This window comes from Mustela lutreola, chromosome 8 (genome assembly GCF_030435805.1).
Source record: "Mustela lutreola isolate mMusLut2 chromosome 8, mMusLut2.pri, whole genome shotgun sequence".
In the NCBI taxonomy this organism is placed as follows: Eukaryota; Metazoa; Chordata; class Mammalia; order Carnivora; family Mustelidae; genus Mustela; species Mustela lutreola.
The window spans coordinates 151018379-151043007 of record NC_081297.1 but is presented as its reverse complement, the minus strand read 5'-3'; the positions used below and the strand labels follow the sequence as shown (position 1 = coordinate 151043007).

The window sequence follows — 24629 nt, the reverse complement described above, 5'->3', positions numbered from 1 at the left end:
TCAGTGGTCAGGAAAGCTGCTGGTGGACAACCAGGGCTCCCTGGGAGCAAAGGCTTGTCCTGCCCTGGAGCTGGGTAAAATGGGGAAAGTAGCTTTCCTTTCGTTCCTGTTTAAGGGGTGAGAGGGCCACTCCAGCCCTCGGGATGTCCACCGAGTTCCTGCTGCTCACCACGGCTCGGGAGGAAGAGCACTGGCCTCAACAGGGATGGGGCAGAACTTCCCTTGGATGGGGCATCTGTGCCCTTGCCCTGGGCCTTGGGGGTGGAGATCTTCTGGGAGCCCCACCATGGGCTGGTCAGTGTAGCTACGGGGCCTCAGGTCCTGGGGAATGGGAGCAGAGCTGGGACATGCCCTGCGTGGGGAAACCTGCCAGACCCCTGGGCCCCACCATAAGTAAGTGAGCCAGCTAGGGGCTTCCTGGAGGAGGCAACCCAGGGCATGAAGGGCACAGGTGGTTGTGACTCCGGCGACTGGCCGCTCTTACTGGTCTCCAGCTGCTGGGTGCTGCGGAAGACCAGCCCGCAGCGCGGGTGTAAAGCTGCCCTGGCCGGCTCTGAGCTGCTGATTCATGGTGTCTGGGGCCAGAAGGGCACAGAGGAGGGGCGGGGGACCCTGCAAATCCTGTTACCCCACTCTGTCTCCGACCTGCCTCATGGAGCTGGGGGAGGTCCCGGAGGGAGGGGTCTCTGTCTTCCAAGAGCATCTGGTGCAGGGTGGGGCCAGACCTCTGGAAGGAGAATGCCGATGGCCCCACCGATGGCCCCACCGAGGGGTAAGGGGGGCACTAAAGGCCCAAGCCGGGCTCTCCTTCACCCCTGGGGTCAGGGGTGACTTTCTGCAGAGAGAGGAGAGGCTCAGGCCAGACTTAGGACAAATGAGGAGAAAGCTGGGAAGGAGGCAGAACAGGAAGGGACCCCCACAGACTCGGAGCAGCTTCCCACCTGCCAGGTGGGTGCAGAGAAGGGAGCTGGGTGTGCACCAGGGCCCAGGGGAGACCTACAGGACCAGCTTCTCTGGCTCCTGGGGTTGGGAGGCCTGGGGTCGGTGGTGGTCACACGGAGGAGGCCCAGCTCCTCCACAGGGAAAGGGGGATGCAGGCGTTGGGTGGTGGGGGACCCCACACTGGGATGTGGATGGATCCGCCCCAGGGGAAGGGGGCGGCCTGGGGGGTGGGCGGTTGGCCTGGGGGTCACAGCATTCAGCTCCGGGCACTCCGGGGTGCGGGCCCGGGTTGATGGGGTGGAGCTGGTGAGGGAGGCGGACGGTGACTTGCAGCTGGGAATAGAAGTGCTAAGGTCCGGACTGCCCAGGATGGGCCCAGCTCCCCGGGCGCGTGGCTACTAAGGGGGAGCCGGAGCCCCACGGGACTGGTGCTAAGACACCCCCAACCCGGCCCCGGGGAGTCCGGCCCGGCCCGGGTGAAGAGGCGGCCGGGGTCTGCAGTGCGGTCCGGCCCGGCGCGGCCCCGGCGGCGCTCCCCTCCCCCGCTCCGCCCCTCCCCCAGCCCCCCCTTCCCCGCCCGCGGCGGGCGCCTCAGGTTTCCGCGGGGAGCCGGAGGGCGGGCGGGGGCGTCACGTGCGCGCCGCCCGGGGGCCGGTTGGTCCGCAGGCGGGGGAGGGGCCGCGCGCTCCCCGGGCCGGGGCTGGGGTCGGGCCGGGGTCGGCGGCTCCCGACTCCCTGGAGGGCGGCCCCAGGACGGAGAGAGCCGGAGGCCGGAGGGCCCCAGCGGCGGCCGGGCGACGGCGCGGAGCAGGCTTTGCCCACGCGGTGGCCCCGGCTGATCCCGGGCGCCCGGTCCTCGCGGCGCAGCGCCCACGGGGTCGGTGGCGGGGGCGGCGCCCGGGCCGGCCATGAGCTCGCCGCCGCCCGCCCGCAGGGGCTTCTACCGCCAGGAGGTGACCAAGACGGCCTGGGAGGTGCGCGCCGTGTACCAGGACCTGCAGCCCGTGGGCTCGGGCGCCTACGGCGCGGTGTGGTGAGCGCGAGCCGGGCGGGGCGGGGGCGCGCGGGGTCCGGGGGCGCGCGGGCCTCCCGCTGACCCGCGCGCCCCGCAGCTCGGCCGTGGACAGCCGCACTGGCGCCAAGGTGGCCATCAAGAAGCTGTACCGGCCCTTCCAGTCGGAGCTGTACGCCAAGCGCGCCTACCGCGAGCTGCGTCTCCTCAAGCACATGCGCCACGAGAACGTGAGTCGCGCCTGGGGCCCCCCCAACCCCGCCAGCGCCCGCCCCGGCTGCTCCGCTCCCTCCCCGCCCGCGGACCCTGCCCCCCTCGGCGGCCCCGCCCGTGCGCTGTCTGGAGACTGGGGGGCCAGGCCGTTGTACCCCGGAATTCGGGGGGCTCCACGTGGTGAGCCCTGAGAGCCGCTGCTTCCCTGGGGCCAGGCCTCCCTGCGAAGCCGGTGCCCGCGAAGGGCTGAGCTCCTTGGCTTCCTCCTGGGGCCACATCTGCCTCTTCACCCAGGCCCTAGTCGGGTCACGGCCCCGGCCCAGGCCAAGGGCACCCTCAGCGTCTCACCCCAACCCTGCCTCCGGCCAGGAGCCTAGAGGTGAGAGAGGACGCGCACAGGCGACCAGCGGTTGTTCTGCAAGGGACGCTCAGCCTCTTCCCTCCTGCTGGGCATCGCACGGGCCGCAGCCCAGGCCCCCTTCTCCAGACCCTGCCCTGAGCAGTCTGCTCCAGTCCCCCGCAGAGCTGGACACAGAGCAGGAGCCGGCATCCTGGCAGGGGCACCTCAGAGCCTTGCAGTCTCCCAAGCCGAGGGGTTGAGGGAGCTGTGTGGACAGCACTAAGAAGAGTGCCCCCCCCCCCCGCCCCCAATGACTTCTTCCATGGGGGGAGGGATGGCGGATCTGGGGCCCTACCAGGGAAGGGTCTCCCTTTTTTCGGGACCTGCCCATAGGACACCACGTGCGGCTGCCCCTGCTGGCTTCTGAAAGCCCTCCCTCCTCCTGGGAGAACTGCTGTTCTCCAAGTTCCTCCTACAGCCCTGCACTCTGCGTCTCCCACATACATCATTCCTGCCACACCCCTAGTTTGGGCCCCCTCTCAGGGCTAGTGGTTTGGGTACCCAGACCCTGGGCTGATCATGCTCTAGACAGGTGGTCTAGGCCCTCCTGGACCATCAGATCTGCCAGCCTCCATCGGGGAACATGAGTCCCATGTCTGCCAGGAAACTTGTTCCCTCGGTTCTTGGCTGACCCTAACCCTCTTAACCCCTTGAGTGGGTCCTTGGTTCCATCAGACTTTCCTTCTCTGTCCTTAGCCTTTCCCCAGTGAAACCCACTCACGGTGGACACCAGCCCAGCACCGACCCCACCACGTGGTGGTTACACCCAGTCGTGCCCCTGGTTCCCATGGAGACAGAGTCTGCCCCCTCAAGGTTTCCTCCTCCTCCCCAACCACCCCCACTCCCACTCCCCACCCTGCCCATCCCCTGAGGTCTCAGGGCTTTCTCTTCAGACACTGCTCACCCACGGCCCAGCCCCCTCCTCTATGCCATCCTGACCCACCAGCACAGGAGCCACTGCCTCCGCGGGCCCTGCACACAGCTGGGAGGCTCTGCCAGTCAGCACCTTGCTTTCTTAGGTGAACACTGAGGCTGTGAGAGGCTGCGCGCCATGGCAGGGGCTGCCCTTCCGCCCTTCCCCTACTTAAGGCCAGAAGCCGCACTGCAGAGGCACAGAAGTCTCTAGCAACCTAACAGATCCCCCTCACCCTTGGCAACCCTGTCTTCTAACCTCTTCTTGTCAAGACACTGTCCCGGTTCCCCAGGCTTCCCTGGCTTCCAGACCCCTCAGTGAACATCCCTCTGTGTTCTCTCCTCCCCTGTGCCCATGACTCCAGCCCTGCTGGCCGCAGAGCTCACCTCAGTGTCCCTCCACCTGTGTCCACTCTTGCCTCCCTCCTGTCTGTCCCCACACAGCAAGCAGTGGACACACTTGTTTAAACCCTTGCTCAGAAGCTCTTGGGGTCCAAGCCAGACCTTCACCTGGCACGCACGGGCCTGCTCGGGCTCCCTCTGGCCTCTCCTTGGCTACTCCCTGGCTTGGGCCTCGGCCACCTGGCCTTTCTCCCTGTGTTCCTCAAACACTCGAAGTGTTCTCCCTTCCGCCTCGGCCGTCGTTCACACGGCCTCTGCCAGGTGTCCCCCCGCTGGCACTTCCACCTGGCCACTCTGCTGTATAGGCCTCCCAGGGGTCGGCAGGGCGGGCTCTGCTGCCAGCCTGCCTGGGGCTCTCCAGCAGGGGTGAGGCCCCCTGATGGACCTGCTGGTTGTCGGCCCTCCCCCGGGAGGCTGTCCCCCCTGGTCTCGGGTCTTCCTGGGAGCTAAGAAGAGGAGGAGGAAGGGCCATGGGAGCTGCCCCTCCCCCAGGGGGTCCCTGTGGTCACCGTTCAAAAATAGCCTGTGTCTAGGGGCTTGTGTGCCAGGGCTGGGCCGCCCGCCAGCAGACGGAGCCAGGCCCTGCAGACATTGGGAGGAGACGGGGATGGCTGTGGGGGGCTTTTCTGCCCTGAGTGCAGTGCCCGCTCTGGGGGTGTACCCGAGCCGCCGTGCCCGCCGCCAAGCCCCCATTCCACACAGTCCTCTGGGTTCCTCCCCAGGTCATCGGGCTGCTGGATGTGTTCACTCCTGATGAAACCCTGGATGATTTCACAGACTTGTGAGTGTGGTCTTGGGCAGGCTGTGCCGGGCAGTGGAGTGTTGGGTGCTGACTCAGGTTCTGTGTTGGCGTGAGGGCCTCCCCACAGCCCGGGTGGGGGGTCCCGAACCCAGGACCCATGGCGGTGGCACGGCTGGGTGGATCCTGGGCCTCCTCCCACCACACTGGGGGCCCACCGCCCTGGGCACTGGCCCCCGCCAGAGCCGGAGGTGCGAGTGTGGGACCCATCTGTTAGTCGGCAGGTCCCGTGCTCTCGGACCCTGGCACTCTGTGTGGCCTGTGTGGAGAGCTGCGGCCCTTTGCTGGCAGGCAGGGGAGGGGCAGCAGTTGGCCTGCCTGTGGCTGCTGTCCCTGCTTTCCTACTGCGGTGGGCCCAGAGCCAGAGGCTGAGCTGGGGAAGAGCTGAGGACAGCGCCTCACCGTCTGACCTTGCAGAGGTCAAGGACCTGCACAGGCCCCTGTCCTGGCGAGGTGCTTAATGTCTGTCCTCTGCGGCCCTCTCCTGCCACCTGTCCGGTGTGCTCCTCTGACCCATGTGCCCTGCTGTCCCCACCCCTGCCCACAGGCCCTGCCCTCCTTTCTCTGGCCGCTCTTTTGCCTGTGATCCCTGGTGCTGCCTGGATCCTGGCCTCCGTGCGGCCCTGCAGGAAACCGTTCTGGGTGGGGCAGGGCGGGCAGAAGAGCTGTGGCTGGGCTTGGGAAAGGCGGGCGCTGCCCACGTGTGGAAAGGGGAGCCCGTGTGCCGTGGGGCCGTTTCCGGGACCCCCAGGGGCGGAGTGCATGTGACACCAGGCATCTGCACGCACTCCATCCCTCAGTTACCTGGTGATGCCGTTCATGGGGACTGACCTGGGCAAGCTCATGAAGCACGAGAAGCTGAGTGAGGACCGAATCCAGTTCCTCGTCTACCAGATGCTGAAGGGGCTAAAGGTGGGGGCGTGCGGGGTGCGGCCGGGCTGGGGCTGCCGGCCCGTGGCTCTGGGGTCTCCGGGAGCTGACTGCCGCACTGTCTCTGTCCCTGTAGTATATCCATGCTGCTGGCATCATCCACAGGGTAGGTCCTTGTGGCGGTGGGAGGGCCCCCTGGCCTACAGGTGAGGGAGGGGCCTGGCTGCCTGGAGCCCCCATCGCGGGGGCACAGCTGTTGGGGGTGAGGGACCAGTGCCCTTCTTGGAAGGGCTGTTGAGTGGGGCTGACCAGAGGCAGGGAACAGGGGCTCTTCTCTGCATATGCCCCCGTGGGAGGGGCTGCGCAGCCACCTCTCTCCTGCCCCCAGGACCTGAAGCCCGGCAATCTGGCGGTGAACGAGGACTGTGAGCTGAAGGTGTGTGTCGTGGGGGAGGCTCTCCCCACCCACGCATCTGCCTGTTGCCCTTGGCCCTCGGGCCAGGCAGAGGGTTCAGACCCCAGCCATCCAGGCCACAATGGCACTGGATACTGGAGGGCATGGGGCATGCTCCGTACCTCATTGAAGAGAAGGAAGGGAAGTGGCCCCAGTCCCCGATGTCTGAGCCAGGGTAGGGCCAAGGGTCCTCTCCAAATAGGCTGGCCAGGTCCTGGGGTGGGCAGGGAGTAGAGGAGCAGGGACAGGACACCTGCTGGGACACCTGCTCCTGAAGGTGCTGGAGGGCAAGGTCAGTGGTGCTGTGGGCACTGGCCATGGGGAGGGACTCATGGGGACGCTTGGGGAGTCTGTGGCCATGACCTCAGGTCCTGGAGGGCTGGCGGGAGGCCCCGGTGTGACCAGTTCTCCCGGATCACAGGCTGACCCGGCTACTCCCTGGGGCCCCTCTGCCCCACCTTCTCGATTCTGACCGTAGATCCTGGACTTTGGCCTGGCGAGGCAGGCCGACAGCGAGATGACCGGGTATGTGGTGACCCGGTGGTACCGGGCACCTGAAGTCATCTTGAATTGGACGCGCTACACGCAGACAGGTGAGAAGCTGCCCAGAGACGCAGAGCCGCCCTGGCACCGGCCTCCTGGGTCACACCCTCTGGCTTCCAGTTCTTCATGGGAAGTCCAGGGCCAGCTCCTCCCGGGAAGGCTGCTGAGCTGGGGTGGGAGCCGGGAGAGGGCGCGACAGGCTAGACACGGCCGCCTTGTCCGTGTCTCTCCCCCTCCCCGCCCCCCTCGACGTGTGTGGGCCCCTGCCCTCCCTGGCCCCCAGAGCCCTGACGCAGGGGCTTCTGTCTCAGTGGACATCTGGTCGGCGGGCTGCATCATGGCAGAGATGATCACTGGGAAGACGCTGTTCAAGGGCAGTGACCGTATCCTACCCTTGTCGGGGGCGGGCAGGGCCTGGGTGGGGGCTGGGCATGCTGCCCGGGCCCGGAGGGGGCGCGCGCTGCTCTCGGCCCTGTTCTGTGCTCCTGACCTTGGCGCAGACCTGGACCAGCTGAAGGAGATCATGAAGGTGACCGGGACGCCTCCTGCGGAGTTTGTTCAGAGGCTGCAGAGTGCCGATGTCAGTTGGGAGCTGGACGGGGGCTGCGGGGGCTGGGCCTGGGTCTGGGGGTCAGACCCTTACCTTTGCTTCCCGAAAAGGCGAAGAACTACATGAAGGGCCTCCCCGAGCTGGAGAAGAAGGATTTCGCCTCCATCCTGACTAATGCAAGCCCTCTGGGTACGACTGGACCGGGGCGGGTGGGGGGAGCGTCGGGTCAGGGACTAGGGCACCGCGGCCTGGGACCCTCCCTGAGCAGCCCTCCCTGTAGCCGTGAACCTTCTGGAGAAAATGCTGGTGCTGGATGCAGAGCGGCGGGTGACTGCGGCCGAGGCGCTGACCCACCCCTACTTCGAGTCACTACAGGACACGGAGGACGAGCCCACGGCCCAGAAGTACGACGAGTCCTTTGATGATATGGATCACACGCTGGACGACTGGAAACGTGAGTGGCGGCTCTGGGCAGGGCCCGTGGAGGGACCTTGAGAACCAGTGCCGGGCTCCAGGGCTCAGGTTTGGGTCCCCCTACCTGGGGATGCCGGTCATATGAGGGATACACAGACGGTCAGAGGGCACTGGGGCTTCTTGCCAAGGTGACCTCTGGCTGAAGGTGAATGAGGGACGAGACAATGTCCCCGGCAGGAGTTTCAGCACTGACAAGAGCAGGAGGTGAATTCTGAAGACTGGAGACAGCTCCCCGCTCAGGGGAGTTGTGAGCCCTAACGCTGTCCCTGCCCCGGCGGCCCGGCCCCGGTGCTGCCGTCTTCCCTGTCCGGGCCAGAGACCTGGGCTGTTCTGGAGCCCCTCGGCACCCTCTTGTCCCCCAGACCTCCGCTGTTCCCTCTTGAGCTTGTCCTCGTCTCCGCACTCTCTCTCTCTCTCTTTTTTTTTTTTTTTTTTAAGATTTTTATTTATTTATTTGATGGACAGAGAGATCACAAGTAGGCAGAGAGGCAGGCAGAGAGAGAGGGGGAAGCGGGCTCCCCGCTGAGCAGAGAGCCCGATGCGGGACTCGATCCCAGGACCCTGGGATCATGACCTGAGCCCAAGGCAGCGGCTTAACCCACTGAGCCACCCCAGCACCCCTGCGCTCTTTTTTTAAAAAAGGATTTACTCAGTCATTTTAGAGGGAGGGAGAGAGGGGTGGGCGTGTGCACGTGTGAGGGAGGGAGAGGACCTCCAGCCGACTCTGACACAGGACTTGGTGTCATGACGCTGAGATCCCGACCAAGAGGCGACATTCCGCTGACTGAGCCGCGCAGGCGCCCCTCTTTGCCCCTTTCAGGACCTCTCGTACCTGGACTGCTGCACACCAGCTGGCAGGATAGGGCCCACCCCAGGGAGCCTCCTCCGCACCCTTGCCCATTCCTTCTAGTCCCGCTGAGCCGTGCAGACCCACTGAAACCTGAGCTTGGCACCACCGGGCTGGGCATTGTCAGGCGCCTTAGAGCGATGTCCCCTGCCCTCATCTTTCAGGGCCCAACCAGCACACGCTCGGCCTCAGGCTGGGCTCGGGGACACCTGCCAGGTGCTCAGGCTGCGTGCTGGGGCTGGCTTTGCAGGATGGCAGGCAGTGGGGGCTGGGCTCCGTGTCTTTCTCTTGGTGGCTGCTGGACCAGCCTGGAGGGTGCTGGAAGTACCTGCAGACAGCATTCAGGTCCGGTCCTGGCTTTGCCTCAGACCTGGGGCCTTGGTGCTGCACATGGGGGTGGGGTGGACGGGACTGGTGGTTCTCAGACCCTGTTCCTTGGTCACTGGGCAGCTTGGTGCCTGCGCAGGGCCCCACTCTTATCTGTGCTTATATGTTGGGTTTGGTTTGATGAAAGTCTTCTGTTGCTAAAAAAGATAACATGAAAACCACGAGCCACAGAACCCTTTCTGTGGTTCCCACCCACACACAGTGGTAAGAGCTTTCACTTTTGCTGCAGACCATGGTGAACACGTGACCTGCTTGCGGGCCGAGCCCCCGGTTAGGAATGCCAGGAATGCTGACTCTCTTCACTTCCCATTTCTCTGGGAACAGCCAGCTTCACACAAACCTCCCCTGTGGGGGCTGACCCCCAGGTTAGGGTTAGGTGAGGGGCCTGGGGGCCCCCGACGGGGCAGGAGCACACAGGTGCCACAAGCAGGGCGAGCCACACAGAGTACCTGCTCTAAACACACAGTGTTTCCTGCGCTGGGCCTGTGGAGGACCGATGTTCCCCACACAGGTGCTCCACTGGCCGGACTGGCCAGATGAGCATGGGAATGACGGGGCAGGGCTGTGCAGAGCCGTCCCTCTGCAGGCTGCTCAGAGGGGAAGCACATCGGGCCTTCTCCCTTCCTCTGGGATGGCTGGCCCTGGGCTCACATTTCAGGGACCATGAGCACCTGGCGAGGAGGGCAGAAGCTGTGGGTGTTTGTGGGAATTCTTGTCATTGAAGTTGTGGATATTCGTGGTCCAGGAACCGGGCTGTGTTCTGGTGGGACCACTTGAGTAGACACATGGATTTCTATTCAGAGGACAGCGTCTCCTCATTATGTCAGGGTGTGGGGCCGGGGCCCACGTGGCCACTCCAGGGCTGCAGGAGCCCCATCAAGGCGGATAGCTCCTGTGGATGGACACAGGTGGGCTGAGTGTGGCCACTGCCTGCGATGAAGTCGCATGTGTGGGACAAGGGCAGCCTATCCAGCACCTGCACTCCAGCAGTGACTTCTGACCCTGATGTTTTTGGGGACCGGCTAGGCCCCTAGGTCAGTGGCTAACAGCCTGTACTATAGGCCCGGGAGCTCTCCCCTCCCCCACCCAGAGAGGCAAGTACCAGTGCCCTGGGCCCAGTGCTCTTCCTGGGTCCCTGGCTTCCACCCTGGGTGTTCATCCTAGGAGGTGATTCTGAAGGGTGATGAAGTCCCTTCTCCCATGACAGTCTGTCTCTGTCACCCCGACCCAGGTGTCACATATAAAGAAGTGCTCAGCTTCAAGCCTCCCCGGCAGCTGGGGACCAAGGTCTCCAAGGAGACGGCTCTGTGAAGACCCGTGGGCCCTGAGAGGTGGTGAGGATGCCTTGGGGATCCTGGCTGGGGCTCCTACCTGGAAGGGCAATCCTAACGATCACTGTGACTTGGCTGAGGCTTATGTCCCAGGAGACCTCGGGTTCCACGGATGCCCCCACCCGCCCAAGGCTGTTACCCCGCTCTCAAGGTTCCCACTTCAGTCTAAACTTGGGGGAACATCTGGACCTTCTGGACAGGATGTCAGCCTGATTGGGGACTGGCCTCTGACTCCCTGAGCGATGGTCCCCTCCCCCAGGTGCAACAACAAGCCTCAGAGCCTGTGTGGAGCTGGGGGGTGAGGCTTGGGGTCAAGGCCTGGCCTCTGACCTTGCCTGCTCCAGCCCCAGCTGAAGCCCAGCTGAAACAGCTGAGAAAGGACAGGGCGGGCGCACAGTGCCTACTCAGGGATGTCTGTCCTGGGGGGTGTGGCTGTGGACTCCCCTGCACCCCCAGCCCAGAATGGGCCCACACAGCTGGAAGGAATAAACCCTTTTGTAGAGAGCGCACTTTGGCTTTTCCAATTCTCAGACTGGATCTCTACCTCTGGGCGTCTGAGCTGCAGCCTGGCACAGAGAAGCTGGCCATGGGGTACCAGGCCCTACTCAGCAGCTGGGCTGGGGCACCTCCTTCCTTCCAGGTCCACAGGGAGCCCAGAGCCTGAAGCCCCTGTACTGGGGATGGGCCCCGCCTTCCTCTAATGGCTCAGATTCGGGAGCCCGACGCCAGGCACGGCCTGATGAGGACGGGGTTAGGCTCCGACCTGGGGCTCAGTCCCAGCTGTCTGGGCTCCCTGTGCTCTCAAAGCCAGGCTCCTAGCGAGGAGGGGTCCCGCTTGGCGCTTTGAGACTCCTGTGGCACCCCAGCGCCCTTAGCGAGCCCTCTGCCAGCCAATGGACGTCGCGGAGAGCGGACAGCGGGGTCAGGGGCCCCTCCGGGGCTCCGGCGTCTGCCCTGGCTCCTCCCACCTGTCCGACGGCGGAGGCGCGAAAGCGGGGCCAGGCCATCCCCCTTCTTCCGGCCTGGAGCTCGGCCGCACAGGCGAACCGCTAGCCCAGTCAAGTATGGTCAGACAAGTTGCCAAAGCGGACACGGGCTTCCTCCGCTCAGGGCTCTGCGACGGTAGCCGCCCGGGACGCCCCGCCCCGGGAGATCCTGGGGGGGAGGGGGCGCCCCGGGCCCCGCCCTAGAGCCACGTGACCCGGGATGGCCGCTCAGTGTGCGCCACTGCGCAGCCGCCCTGATTGGCGCAGAGGCGGGCACCGGACCCCGAGAGCCCGTCGGGGTCCTCCCAGAGCCCCGGTGGGGCTCCCGCAGCCCGCGCTGGCGGGTGCCTGGGCCGGGAGCGTGGGGGCCCCGCGGGGTCGCGCGCCGCGGTGGGGCAGGGCCCTCTCGGGGCCGCCGTCGGGGTCGTTCCGGCACTCTGGGGAGCCGAGGACGGGATTGGTGGCGCCCCCGCCTCAGGGGCCCCACTTCCAATACCCGCGGGCCTCAGGACGCGCGCTCCCGGCCCCGCCTTCTAGAAGCCCGCCCTCCCCCGCGCGCGGCCTCCCGAGGCCCCGCCCCCGGAACCCGCCTCGAGGCCCTGGGGCCCCGCCTCCGGCGAGCGCGCGCCGGGCCCTCGGCCCCGCCCCACGAGGCCCCGCCCCCACGAGGCCGGCAGAGCCGCGGGGTCTCCGGCCGGCGGCTCCCGCGTGCGCGCTCTGCCCGGCGGGCGGGTTCTGGGGCTCCGTCTGCGCCGCCCCCGGTGCCGGCCTCGTGCTCTCGTCGCCTCCTTCCTCCCCCGCCCGCACCTCCCTCCGCTCGGCCTCCCGCCTGCCTCGCCCCGGCTCGCCGCTGCGCCTCCAGCCCTGGCGAGGAGGGGCCCCTGCGCGGCGCCGGACGGGACGGGCTGCGGGTGTCTGACGCCTTGGCCCGCGCGGTCCGCGAGGGTCGGGTGACCTTTGGGGCGGACGGGGACACTCCGTGGTGCCGCCGTGACGGCCCGCGGGGCGCCCCTCCCTCCCGCCCCTTCGCGTAGCCGCGTCCGGCTCGGGGCTGCCGGGGGAGGTGGAGCCGCGGCCCCGGGCGTCAGGCCCGCCCCGCTCCGGTCAGGCCGCGGGGTTTGGGGCGGCTGGGGCAGGACCGTGCCGGGTCCGAGTCTCAAGAGGCCGGAAACCTGTGCCCGGGAGCCACCCCGCGGACTCCGACTGCGGCCGGCGGCTCGTGCGGTGCCTGGGTTCTGCGCGTTTGTGCCCCGGCTCCGCGAGCGCCGCCCCACTTGTGTCCCGGGGGTGAGCGGCTCCCCGGGGGTGAGCGGCTCCCCGGGGCTGCCCGCAGGGAACGGGCGGTGCGCTCACCTGCTTCCCCGGGGCGGCTGGGCCATGAGGACGGCGCTCGTGTACCACGAGGAAATGACAGCCGCGCGGCTGCTCTGGGACGAGTAAGTGTGAGCTTACACTTCAGGGAGCATGGGGAGGGGGTTCTGGTCGCTGAGCTCGGTGTCCATGCAGCCCCGAGTGTGAGATCGAGCGTCCTGAGCGCCTGACCGCCGCCGTGGAGCGTCTGCAGCAGGGTGGCCTGGAGCAAAGGTGTCTACAATTGGCAGCTCGAGAGGCCTCAGAGGCGGAGCTGGGCCTGGTGCACAGGTCAGACCCCCCCCCCCCCGCCCCCGCGGAGCCACGCACCACAGAGGCCACCGCCTGGGACGTGCAAACGCCCAGCCCGCCCGGGTCTTGAAAACAGAGCTCCCCTCTCTGCCTCAGTTTCACTACTGGGTGGATGGGGGAGGGAACAGTGAGGTGGGCGGTCCCACCGGGGTCCAACTCCTCCCTCTCCTCCCCTCCCTGCTGGGTTGGGGGTGACCTAGTCCTGACTGCCTGCCCCTCTGCAGCCCAGAGTATGTGTCCCTGATGCGAGGAACCCAGGCCTTGAGCACCGAGGAACTACAGGCGCTGTCTGGACAGTACGATGCTGTCTACTTCCACCCGGTGCGGCCCTGGGAACATCCCCCACGCCCCCCCAATGCACGTCTGCCTTTTTGTGCCTGTTTTACCTCCGGGGGCCCCCCCAACGTTCAGGAATGTGCAAATGGCCTGCGTACCCTACTGGCAGCAGCTGCTGGGACCTGCACTGGGCAACAGCCAGGGCAGAGCCTGTGGTGTAGACGGCAGGGGCTCATGGGCACCCCCACCCCCACCCCGCAGAGTACCTTCCACTGCGCCCGGCTGGCCGCGGGAGCTGCGCTGCAGCTGGTGGATGCTGTGCTGACCGGAACTGCACACAATGGGCTCGCCCTGGTGAGGTGAGGGCTGTCCCCTTCCTGGGCTGCTCCTACCTGTGGATGGCCGTGGGAGGGCACAGGATGAGCCCAATGGGTCAATCTTCACCCGCAGACCTCCGGGGCACCACAGCCAGAGGGCTGCTGCCAATGGATTTTGTGTGTTCAACAACGTGGCCATAGCAGCCAGATATGCCCAGAAGCGGCACGGCGTGCACAGGTGTGTCGGGGTGGCTGTGGGGTGGGGGCTGCGCCGGATGGAAAGTGGTGGGGTAGGCTGCTCCGAGACCCCATGTGGTGCTCTCCCGTGCAGGGGTGGGCTCCTCGCCCCCAGGTCGGAGGCCCAGCCCCTCAGTGGCCTGTGTACTCCCTATCCCAGGATCCTCATTGTCGACTGGGATGTCCACCACGGTCAGGGCATCCAGTATATCTTCGAGGACGACCCCAGGTGAGCTGGGGTCACTGGCCTTCCCTGCCACCCCTGGCTGGGAGCCATGGGGCTGAGGTCCTGACCTTTGAGCTCCAACTTCTGACCTGGGCTGACTGTCCACAGTGTTCTTTATTTCTCCTGGCACCGCTATGAGCACGGTCGCTTTTGGCCTTATCTTCGGGAGTCAGATGCAGACGCTGTTGGGCTAGGGCCAGGCCGAGGCTTCACTGTCAACCTGCCCTGGAACCAGGTGACCACCCCTCCCCCCAGCCCTGCCCCCAGGCCTTCCCCCTGCCCCACAGCCCCAGGTCTCCTGAACGTAGTCCAGGGCATCCTTCCAGGGTCACCCCCTGATCTTGGGCCCCAGGAGTGAAGACCCCAGAGCCTCCCACCCCCCATCCAAGTGCCCAGCTCTGATGCTCAATGGCCGCAGGTTGGGATGGGCAATGCGGATTACATGGCCGCCTTCCTGCACGTGCTGCTCCCTGTGGCCTTTGAGGTAACTGCATGGGGGCCCCCCCCCGCACAGGGTTGGTGGGGGGAGCGTGGGAGGGGGATTCTGTGCTCGGAGCCCCCCCCTCCGCTGGAGCAGAACAGAGCCCCGTGGGTGGGGGCCACTCTCTGGAGGGGCCTCCTTCACCCCCGCTCCAGGCTCTGTCTTGCCTGTCCCCACCTGGCCCTGTCCACAGTTTGACCCTGAGCTGGTGCTCGTCTCAGCAGGCTTTGACTCGGCGATTGGGGATCCCGAGGTGAGGTCTGGGCCTGGCTGGGGAGGGCATCTGGGGTCCCGGGGCCGGGCCCCCTCACATGGGGCTCTGGTTCCAGGGGCAGATGCAGGCCACTCCCGAGTGCTTCGCCCACCTCACGCAGCTGCTGCAAGTGCTGGCCGGCGGCCGGGTCTGTGCTGTGCTGGAGGTGACTGGTGGCGAGGGGGGCTCACTGGCTGGGTGTCAAGGTGCAGTCAGAGGGGGCCTGCTGTACGCGGCGGGGCGTCCTGCTTGGGCTGGTGGTGCCCCGGTCCGCTCACAGCCCTGTCCAGTCGTGTCTGTTTCCTCCCTGCTCCCAGGGAGGCTACCACCTGGAGTCGCTGTCTCAGTCCGTGTGCATGGTGGTGAAGGCGCTGCTGGGTGACCCTGCCCCGCCCCTGTTGGGGCCCATGGTGCCTCAGCACAGGTACAGGGCAGGAGGCTGGGCAGGGCTGGGGGTTCGTGGCCAGGCCTGACTGCTCCTGCTTCTCCTCACAGTGCCCTGGAGTCCATCCAGAGCGTCCGGGCAGCCCAGGCCCCTCACTGGACCAGCCTTTGGCAGCAAGGTCAGTGTGGCCCAAGCTGGGAGTGGGGTTGCTCCCACACAGTGGCTTTGACTCTGAACCACTCCCTAGGGTCGACACCCACACTGAGTCTCAGCACGTGCTCCCCAGAGAGGAGACCCTCCCCTGTGTCGCCTGGGGGACCCAAATGCAAGGCAGCGGAGGCCCAGACTTCGGCTGTTCTGAGTTCACTCCTGGACCGGCTGCACCTCTGCGCCACACCCCCTGTCCGCACGGCTATTGCCCTGACTGCGCCGGCTGCTGCCATGGTCCTGCCCCCCGACATTCTCCGTCAGGAGGAGTCAGCCCCAAGGGAGGAGACACAGGCCTGGGCCAGGTGGGCAGAGCAGGCAGGCCTGGGGAGAAGGGTGGGGCTGTGTGTACATGGGCGCCATGGTATCTGTGTCACTTCCTGTCCACGTGTACCTCTGGTTTCCTGCCAGGCTGCACGAGGCCCTGACCCAGGACACAGCTTTCACTGCACTTGGGAAGGTCCTGCATCTGTTGAATGGGATCCTGGATGGACAGGTGGGGGCTCCTGGGATGGGTCGAGGGCGGCCATGGAGCTGGGGGCAGGGCCCCTATCCGGGGAGGGCTGGATGGTGCAGAACCACGTGGATCCTTTCTAGAACTACCCTTCGGGACGAGGTCACAAGTTCAGGGTCACTCAGTGTCCTCAACTACATGCTCTCCGACAGTAAGGGGAAGGCGGTGATTTAAAGTACAGTTTTAGCACCTTATTTCCAGAAGTGCAGCGGTCTGAGCTCAGGTCACACAGACTAAGAACAGGGGCAGATGTGACTCTGTGCCTGGCTGGGGGCTGCCCTCGACAGGTGAGCAGCGGCATCGCGACAACCCCAGCGGCAGCCTCCACTCTGGAGGTCGTCCTTCGACAGGGCTTGTCCCACGGAGCCCAGAGGTAAGCCTTCAGGGCATGGCCCGTGGGCACCCCATGCCTTCGCGGGGCCACACCTTTCCTGTTTCCCACCCTGTGAGGAGGGCTCTGGAAATGGATTCCTGGCTGGGTGAGTGCAGCCTGTCCTGGGGCCACCTTCTCTTCTAGGGTGTTCTGTGTGGCTTTGGGACAGCTGGATCGGCCCCCAGACCTTGACAATGATGGGTAGGACACTCAGGTTGTATGTGCATCTGGTCCCGTGTGTGGGTGGGCACGTCATCCTGGGTTCCCACGGTGGAGGGTAGGCAGGGCCTCCGCTTCTGCTGTCTGGGCTCTGGAGGGTAAGCCGCAGCTCACACCCGTGCACGTGTGCTCACCCTTCCCTGGAAGGAGGACCCTGTGGCTGAACATCAGAGGCAAAGAAGCGGCTGCCCTGTCCACGCTCCACGTGTCTGTGCCGCTGTCAGGGGTGAGCGGTGGGGTGATGGGCAGGGCAGCTGCCGCTCATCGGCGTCCTCAGGGGTCCAGTTTCTGGCCTTCACCTGTCCTGCGTGGCTTCCTGTTGGGACTGTGGGCGGTGGGGTGATTGCTGGCTGAGGGGCTGGGCCGTGCTGCTGTCCTTCCTGCAGACGACGGGTGGGTTCTTGAGCTGCATCCTGGCGCTTGTGCTGCCCCTGGCCTATGGCTTCCAGCCTGATCTGGTGCTGGTGGCGCTTGGACCAGCCCATGGCCTCCAGGACCCCCAAGCTGCACTCCTGGCTGCCCTTCTACGGGGACCAGCGGGGGGCCGAGTCTTGGTCCTCGTGGAGCAGGTGAGTTGGGCAGGGTGGACGTGCTGTTGGGGGGTGGGATGGGGAGAGACTAGTGACTCGCCGCTTCTACCTCTGCTCCTGGCCCAGGAGTCCACATGCCAGCTTGTGGGAGTCCTGGCCCGGGTGTTGCATGGAGACCCCCCCCCGAGCCTGGGTCCCTTCTCCGTGGCCTCCCCAGACGACGTGCAGGCCCTGGTGCACTTGAGAGGGCAGCTGGAAGCAAAGTGGGAGATGCTGCAGGTGGCTGGTAAGGCTGGGGGGCAGGGCTGAGGCTGGACGCAGGGAGTGCAGGGGGACAGTCCTGCCATAGAGATCAGGGGAGAGAGGAGCTCTTGTCCTGGGGACTGAGGTGCCGTCCTGAACCTGCTCATTGCGGTGACAGCGTGATTGTACTTTTCTTCCCAGCTCCTTCTGGAGTGCCGTGAGCTGGTAGCTCGAAGTCCACCAGAGTGGAAGTCTTCCCATCCAGGAGATGCAAACATTCGCCAGTACACCACGGCTGGAGGCCTTTGCGCGGAGGGCCAGGCCACGGAGCTGTGGAGAGCGCTGGCTCGGGGGCACTCTGTCCACGGCAGGGACCTGGAACCTCCTCCAGGGGCCCACCTCTTCACAGGTGGCCCCATCCTCACGTCCTACACTTCTCTGAACCTTAAAAATAAAAGTTGTTTTACCAGCAGGAATGGGTTTATTCAGGAATAGCAGAGAATTGCAATTTGGGACAAGACTATGGCAAAACCATAGGCAAGTTCAATAAGTGAAAAGGAACGTTATTTTATGGAGAAGTAGGAAGCGGGGAGGGTTTGTTCTGAATGAGCGTCCACTGGAGAAGAGCCAGAGGTCAGGATGGTGATGATTTTCTGCACTTGATCTTAGCCAAAAGGCCGAGAAGCGATGGTGGTGATGATTTTCTGATGATTCTCTGCCAGTGGTTCTTCTGGTGGCCCCTTCCTGTAGTCGCGTGGGGAGGCACAGCTGCTCCTCCAGCCTCCCCGTCTAGCACCCAGGCACACTTCAGAAAGTTTCCCTTTATTAATTTCCACATTTCCCCCCTTTTGATCAAGACCTTTCTTTCTTTGAAAGCATCACTGATCAAGAGTCAGGTTTTCCGTGTTTAGGGTTGTTGTCTGGGATCACGACCTGGGTGGAAGGCAGATGCTCACCCAACTGAGCCCCCCAGGCGTCCCGCATGGCTACTTTCAATAGAAGAAATTAGACCCAAAGAACAATATGGAAGTGGATGTCCTTTCATTAACTTGGGTCAGAGGCTGCAGGGGCCCAGAGCATCGGACGTCCTGGAAATCTCCACGGGTTGGAGTCTGGCAATTCCCCAGGGGGTGGATCTGAGGGTTAGAAGGACCAGCCGCAATGCTCTGGGCCCAGGTATTTGGAAGGTGTATGGACTTTGCCAGTTGAGGCTCACCAGTGCTGATGGTGTGTGTGACTGGCTCGGGGACTGACGGGGGTGTGGGGGAGGACAGCGAAGGGCAGGCCTGCTGAAGCACCCAGCCAGTAAGAGTTCTCCGACCTCGAGGAAGTTTGAGGGGTTCCCTGGGTAGGGACAATCTTTCCTAACAGAATTTTAGTCACAGCAGCAGCACTGGCCTGTCCAGAAGAAAAAGCTTCAGTCGTGAGAAAACATAGGGGCTAGGAGCCATGGAAGCTGTAGGATCCCTTTGTGTGGACAGGTGGAGCAGAGGAGGGGCCCTTTCTGCGGCCTAATTATCTCAACGGTACTGGTTCGTGAACACTCATTTTGTCAGTAGGCCAGTGGCTTAATGGTTTATGCATAGGCTGTGGTGAGTAGTGGGTATTTTAGGGTTTCTGGGAGGGCTGGTTTGTTAATTGGTCCAACCAGACTTCTTTTTTTATCAAACCAGCTATTACCAGATTTTCCTTTTTTGGGGCCAGTTTTTTGGATACCTCTGGTTGGTATTCCAAAATTATCATTTGGGAGAACGTTGCTTGGGACCATGACAGAACAGAGGCTTGGCTATTGGTTTTTTCTTTTCTTTCAATTTTCTTTTGAAGTCATCTCCACACCCAGCGTGGGGCTCGAACTCACAACTGGAGACCAAGAGTCCCACACTCCACTGGCCAAGCAGCATTTTGGCAGAAGTATCAGCAGGATTATTACTCTGGCCTCCAGGGACTTTCTTCAAAGTCCCCAAAACTATGTCTTTATGATCTTTCCAAATAATAGGGTTAGGTTTGCATTTTCAGCAAAGCACACAGGGGCTGAGCCCTAAGAGAGACGTTTGGGACCCAGCTGTGACAGCAGCCAGCCAGTCCCAGGAAGCCTTGTAACTGGATCCAAATGTAGTCGTTGTTCTGAAATGAGGCCCCCTCAGTACTGTTACCGAGTTTGAGTAAACTGCAGCTTTCCTCCGGAGATTTTATGTCCTATTAAAGCTAATTTTTTTTTTTTAAAGATTTTATTTATTTATTTGACAGAGATCCCAAGTAGGCAGAGAGGCAGGCAGAGAGAGAGGAGGCAGCAGGCTCCCTGCTGAGCAGAGAGCCCGATGCGGGGCTCGATTCCAGGACCCTGAGATCATGACCTGAGCCGAAGGCAGCGGCTTAACCCACTGAGCCACCCAGGCGCCCCTAAAGCTAAAAGTTTTAACAGGCGGATGCCGCCTCCTGCGCATGGAGAAAGGCAGACAGTGCGTCCCGTGCGCGTTGTAACCAGGTGTTGTCTACAGAAAGCTTGGTACCTCGACTCAGCTTCTGAGGTTGTGAACAGTGAGAAGGGCTCCGGAACCCTGGGGCATTTCTGTCCAGCTGAAGGCCAAGCCATACTGGCCTAGCTCACCTACTGAAATCCTGGAAGATGCACCCCACAGGTCCCCTATGAGGAGTTCGCTGTGGGCGGGAGCGCATGTCCTAGCACCTGGGGCGGGAACTGCAGGGTGCTGCTGGAGGACCTGGACAAAGCTCCACCCCCCCCCCCCACAGGCTGTCTCGCAGGTCAAATGGGCGTTACAGGGACTAGTGCAGGGAATAGCGAGGCTCTGAGCTTTGTAAGCCGGATGCCCTGAAGGGCTTCTAGAGTATTCTTTAATTCTGGGGAGAGGTCTTGAGGGTCTGTTTGCGACTCGATGGGAGGCTCATTGTCCATTCTGCGAAAATCAGCCAAGGACTTTGCCGATAAAGAGCAGGGCAGCGGATCCAGCGGGAACAAGCGAGCAGTGTACCCGGACGGGGCCACGGCGCCGTCAGAGACAAGCACAGGGAAGATGCCGAGGGGACCCCGGTCGGCTGCTTCGGGCGCAGTCAGTGCGCTCAGGGAGCGAGGCCCACGAGCAGGCTCCGCGGGGTTAAAAACACAACCGGCCGCGTCTCAGGAAGGGGGTCCCCGAAAGCACTGTGGTTTCGGGGCCCGCTTCTCAGCGGTGGTTCTCTAGAGCAGCGCAGGTCCGGCCGGGCAGTCCAGCTCTGAGAAGGGGACCTGGGCCAGGACAAGGCCTGGGGCGCCCGCACACCGCGCGCGCGGAGCTGGAAATCCGGGGGCAAGTCACCCTCCAGCCCCGGGTCCGAGGCGGCAGCGGGCTCCGTGGGCTCCGGGGCGCCCGCACCTGTCCTCGCGGCCGCCCGCAGCCCGTGGGGGTCCGCGCCGGGGTCCACCGCAGGCCCGGCCAGCCACGGGGCCGGCACACGCGGTTCACTCGGGAGCAGGAGCCGTGCAGCCCGGGCCCAGCGAGCCGCGGCAGCGCCAGAGCAGGGAGCTGGGAGGGCCGGTCGTGGCAGAGAAGCGGGAGTCCAGGGCGCCCGGGTTTCTCCCTGCCGCAGCTGCAGGCCGGTGGGCTTCCCGGAGGAGACGCGGCGCACAGGCCCGCGGCACGCGCTCGGGCTGGGTCTGCGGCGGACGCGGCGATGACCGGGGTCCAGCTGCGGGCCCCGCTCCAGCCCCCACTCCTGGCGTGCGCGGTCCAGCCCAGCGAGCGCCCCCTCGGTCCGCTTTCACGCTCCCAAGCTCCGAAAACTCGCGAAACTGTGACCCCCACCCCCTCAGTCCAGCCCGCCGCGGGCCTCGCTCCCCTCCGCGGCCCCGGCCGCCAAGCCGGAAGTGCCCTGCCCGCCGCCCCGCCCTTCCGATGACGCAATTCCGGCGCGACCGCTCTAGATAACCTAAGCGGGCGCGGGGGCAGTGACGCGGCGGGCGCAGCTGGTGGTGGCGGGAGCGGGGGCTGCGCTCACGTTGCGGAGTGAGGCCTCGCCCGGGTACCTGCGCGCCGCCGCCCCCACGCCGCCGCCCCCACGCCGTCTCCCCCGGCGGCGCGCAGCCCGGGCGGTCCCTCTCGGTCGCCGACCGAGCGTGCAGAGCGGGCCCCGTCCGCTGAGTACGGCCCTCGCGGTCTCCTCGGGGTTGTCCCGCTCCGTGACCCCGGAACGGGGAAGGCCGGGGGCCGGGACAGGCCGGCACGCTGCGGGCTGCTGCGGGCGGCGGGGCGGCGGGGCCGCCGGTGCTGAGCCTCCGGGTGCGGGTCTCGGGTCGCCCGGCTCTCAGCCCCGTGCGGTCCGCTCCCGCGTCTGCGTCCGCGAGGCCGCGGTGCCGCCCGGCCCGGTGCTTTTCCGCCTGCCGGGGGCCGGGCGCTGAGAGGGGTGGGCATGGCCAGCGTCCCGCAGCTGTTGGACGACCTGTGCGAGGCCCTCCTGCCGGCCGCGAAGGCTCCCCTGGGCCAGCGCGGCGCGAGCCGGCAGAGGGCAAAGCAGAGCCTCAAGAGGGTGGCCTACAGTGCCCTCTTCACGGGCCTCTTCCAAGACGAGACTCGGAGACTGCAGCCTGATCTCGCGAAGCTCCCCGTGAAGAACAAGGTCCTCATGCTGTCCTTCGACTTGAGAGTGGGCGGTCTGGGCCCCGAGGCCGACCGTCTGGAGGAGCTGGTGGAGGAGCTCCTCGCGGCCGCTCGCGGTCCGCTGCTGGAGGTGGGGTCTGTTTTGGACCTCCTGGTGCAGCTGGCAGGGAGCGGCCCCCCTCAAGTGCTGCGGCGCAAGAGGGACTACTTCTGGAACAACAGGCATGTGGGGCGAAAGGTGCCCTACGGCGGCTACGACTGCTACGACCTGAGTGTGTGTGAGTTGGACGTCCAGTCCTTGATCTCCAGGGAGGAGTACTTATGTCAGGACATGATCCAGAAGGCGCTTCAGGTGATGGAGGCGGCCCCAGGCACCGGCCTGCCCACCACGGGGCTCTTCTCCTATGGGGATCCTTGCAGTGACAGGTTTGAGAGAGACACCCGGGTCTCGCTCTTCGGCGCCCTTGTGCACAGCCGCACATACGACATGGACGTGCGGCTGGACCTGCCCCCGGTGCCGGACAGTGCGGACCTCTTTGGACTGGCCATTAAGGTAGAGTGTGTGCTTTCCCGGGTCCAGCTCCTCCGCAGCTGGAAATGCCTCCTTTGACCTCCCCTTGGTCATGCTAAACGTAGCGTAACACTCGAGTCCCTGTCACTTGGTGGCCGAGCTGTGGCGAGGCAGGGCTGCTGGCCTGGGCTTCACCTGGGTGGGCGGGGACCCCGCTGCAGCGCCTGCAGACTCTGCGCTCTAGGGTTGCTGTTTACATTTGATTGCAAGGAAGTAGCCACACACAGCGGAGCCCTCCTACCGTGTGCGCCGCACTGTGTCCTTCCTCCACCTGTAGCCTGGGGTATTTCCTACCTTAGTAAATCACTGTGGGTCTTCGTGTTTTGCGGCGTTATAAATGTTGCTGAAACATTCCAGTGCTATCATTACTCACTGATTCCCTTACTATGAAAAATTCTCGCTATAACACACTAAATTTTTCTGTTTATTGTGATTTTTTAATTTTTTTTTTAATTTTTAAAGAATATAAAGAATTTACTTACTTATCTGAGAGAGAACGCACACGAGCATGGGGCAGTGGCAGGCAGTGGGAGAAGCAGGCTCCATGCTGAGCAGGGAGCCCGACATGGGCTCCATCCCAGGACCCTGGGGAGTTCGGCAGATGCCTAATGGACTGAATGCCCCAGATGCCCCTACTATGATTTTTGTGTGCTGGGTTCCCCAAAATGGATTTTCCAATCAGAGCCATTTCTTGAAAAATTCCATTTTAAGTTATATTGATGCCTTTATGTGTCCTATGCAATTGGAAATTGATCATCTTACTTGATCCCTTAAATCACTCGGTGGGAGTAAAAACATTGTGTAGTAGCTACGTGCTTGGCAAAAGTAGAGGAAACATTCTGCTGGGTGTTTCTTGGGGGGAGTCCAGGAATTCTGACCACACTTGGGTGAAATTTAGACCCAAAAGCTTATATGATGTTTCCTTCTCTCCTGTGGTCTCCAGGTTCCTCAGAGTGTGGATCAGTCTGATGATGAAGGGTTCCAGTCGGCATCTAATTTGACTCCTGACTCCCAGTCTGAACCAGGCATGACTCCAGACATCGACCTATGGGACGCTGTGCTCACCTACGAGGCCAGCAAGCGGAGGTGCTGGGAGCAAGTTGGATGGTACTTGAGCCTTTGCCCCTAATCACAGCCCTTCGCCCCCACAGGATGTGAGCATGGCTTTTACTCAGGAGAGCTCAGGCCATTGTTTGTAGAGCAGCTATGATGGGATTAAGAGCCGGGAAGTTTCAGTCAGGCTCGTGTGTGGCCTGACCTGGGTCCCAGGACATGAGAGAGATGCTGAGGGACGGACTTGCAGGCTTCAGAGAGGTTTATCAGAGAGTCTGTTGGCAGCGGAGTGATGTGCTACCGTGAGGGCCCCCAGTCGGAGCTGTGGAGGGCAGCCCGCAGGCTGAGCAGTCAGGGCCAGGCGCGGTCTTCACATCGAGGACTGACCCTGGTGCTCTCTGGTGGACAAGTTCGGTCATCACAGTGCTCCCCTGGGCTCACCCAGGTCCAGAGGCCTCTGCGCGGAGGACTCTCAGAGTCTATAAGGCGCTGGTGTCGCTCAGAAGCTCCCAGACTGGGGCTGGAGGACACATATTTCCCACTATCTGCTCTTGGGACCCTCTTGCCCTATCTCATGTGCTGGTAGTTCTGTGGAAGACCACTTTGGGGAGCACGGGATGGAAGAGGCAGGGTTAGCAGGGGTACAGTGCCTTTGGAGCAGCGTCTGGGGGCCAGCAGGGTCTCCTGAGGATGGACACGTGCCAGGGTGTAGACAAGTACCAGTCATGTTCGGGCACCGCTCCTGCTGGCGAGGTCATCTACCCTCCCCTACCGCCCTCCCGCAGTGGGTTCCTCTGCAGTGGATGGCCAGCTGCCTGCTTCTCTCCGCACCACTGGTAGAGGTTGCCTTGTCTTTCGTGTCCTGCAACTTTCTGTCTGGTGTACAAAGCAAGTCTAGCCATCCCGCTTGCCGCTAACCCCTCACGTGTCTCAAAAGCGGGCCAACAAGTTAGCACTTTCTTTTGTAAATACTTGCTCAGTGGTGTTTCATTCATTAGTTCCTGCTTCTCAGGTAACTGTTGAGGAGATAGGGTCGCTCACCAGACCTCTGTCCTTGCCTCTCCTCACCTCCCCCAAGCATCATCCTCTGCCTGCTGTGGTGCGAACCTGATCCCACAGGGCCCTGAGCCAGGAGGCTTTCTGTTCTAGATCCTTTGGCAGATCTTTTGAACTTGTTTCAGTTTAAACCCAGCCATCCGCTGGTTTCCTACCATGATCTCTGGCTAGTGAGCAGTTGGGGAAGCTGCTGCCCTCCGCAGCCCAAGCTGTCTGTGCGCCCTCAGCCCTAGGACCGTAAACTCTATCCTCCGAGAGCCTGGAGGACCCCTCTCGCTGCTTCAGCCTGAGCACCCACGGAGGTCTGAAGGC

The 24629-nt window shown here is 63.8% G+C and overlaps 3 protein-coding genes across 20 annotated transcripts in view; all 3 read left to right on the top strand.

The window, feature by feature from the left end:
• Positions 1-1607: 1607 nt before the first annotated feature.
• Positions 1608-10645, top strand: MAPK12 (mitogen-activated protein kinase 12). Of its 6 annotated transcripts, XM_059187366.1 has the most exons (13): positions 1610-1975; positions 2055-2184; positions 4604-4662; positions 5481-5592; positions 5687-5716; positions 5939-5986; positions 6483-6597; positions 6859-6930; positions 7048-7127; positions 7208-7286; positions 7366-7551; positions 10037-10139; positions 10230-10645. In XM_059187366.1, the coding sequence occupies exons 1-12, from the start codon at positions 1851-1853 to the stop codon at positions 10114-10116; spliced, it is 1116 nt and encodes a 371-aa protein (XP_059043349.1). In that variant the 5' UTR covers positions 1610-1850; the 3' UTR covers positions 10117-10139; positions 10230-10645. The 6 variants fall into 6 exon arrangements, with proteins under 6 accessions (XP_059043350.1, XP_059043352.1, XP_059043349.1 ...); XM_059187367.1 differs by having other exon boundaries at positions 1608-1972; positions 10037-10645; XM_059187365.1 differs by having other exon boundaries at positions 1611-1975; positions 10037-10645.
• A 1163-nt stretch (positions 10646-11808) lies between these two features.
• Positions 11809-17517, top strand: HDAC10 (histone deacetylase 10). 9 transcript variants are annotated; one of them, XM_059187361.1, is made up of 20 exons: positions 12001-12558; positions 12629-12763; positions 13009-13105; positions 13322-13419; positions 13511-13615; positions 13775-13843; positions 13949-14075; positions 14259-14324; positions 14515-14574; positions 14651-14740; positions 14892-14998; positions 15070-15137; positions 15207-15471; positions 15578-15662; positions 15968-16053; positions 16198-16254; positions 16420-16498; positions 16659-16841; positions 17020-17088; positions 17247-17517. In XM_059187361.1, the coding sequence occupies exons 1-19, from the start codon at positions 12500-12502 to the stop codon at positions 17044-17046; spliced, it is 1863 nt and encodes a 620-aa protein (XP_059043344.1). In that variant the 5' UTR covers positions 12001-12499; the 3' UTR covers positions 17047-17088; positions 17247-17517. The 9 variants fall into 9 exon arrangements, with proteins under 9 accessions (XP_059043341.1, XP_059043346.1, XP_059043339.1 ...); XM_059187357.1 differs by having other exon boundaries at positions 12005-12558; positions 15246-15471; positions 16929-17088; XM_059187355.1 differs by having other exon boundaries at positions 12010-12558; positions 16929-17088.
• A 3465-nt stretch (positions 17518-20982) lies between these two features.
• The window catches only part of TUBGCP6 (tubulin gamma complex component 6), a 30058-nt gene continuing 26411 nt past the window's right edge, over positions 20983-24629 (top strand). For all 5 annotated transcript variants that reach the window (XM_059187348.1, XM_059187347.1, XM_059187346.1 and 2 more), the window contains exons 1-2: positions 20983-22190; positions 23152-23315. In XM_059187348.1, coding sequence (XP_059043331.1) covers positions 21450-22190; positions 23152-23315 — 905 coding nt within the window. In that variant the 5' untranslated portion in view covers positions 20983-21449. The remainder of the gene's footprint in view (positions 22191-23151; positions 23316-24629) is intronic.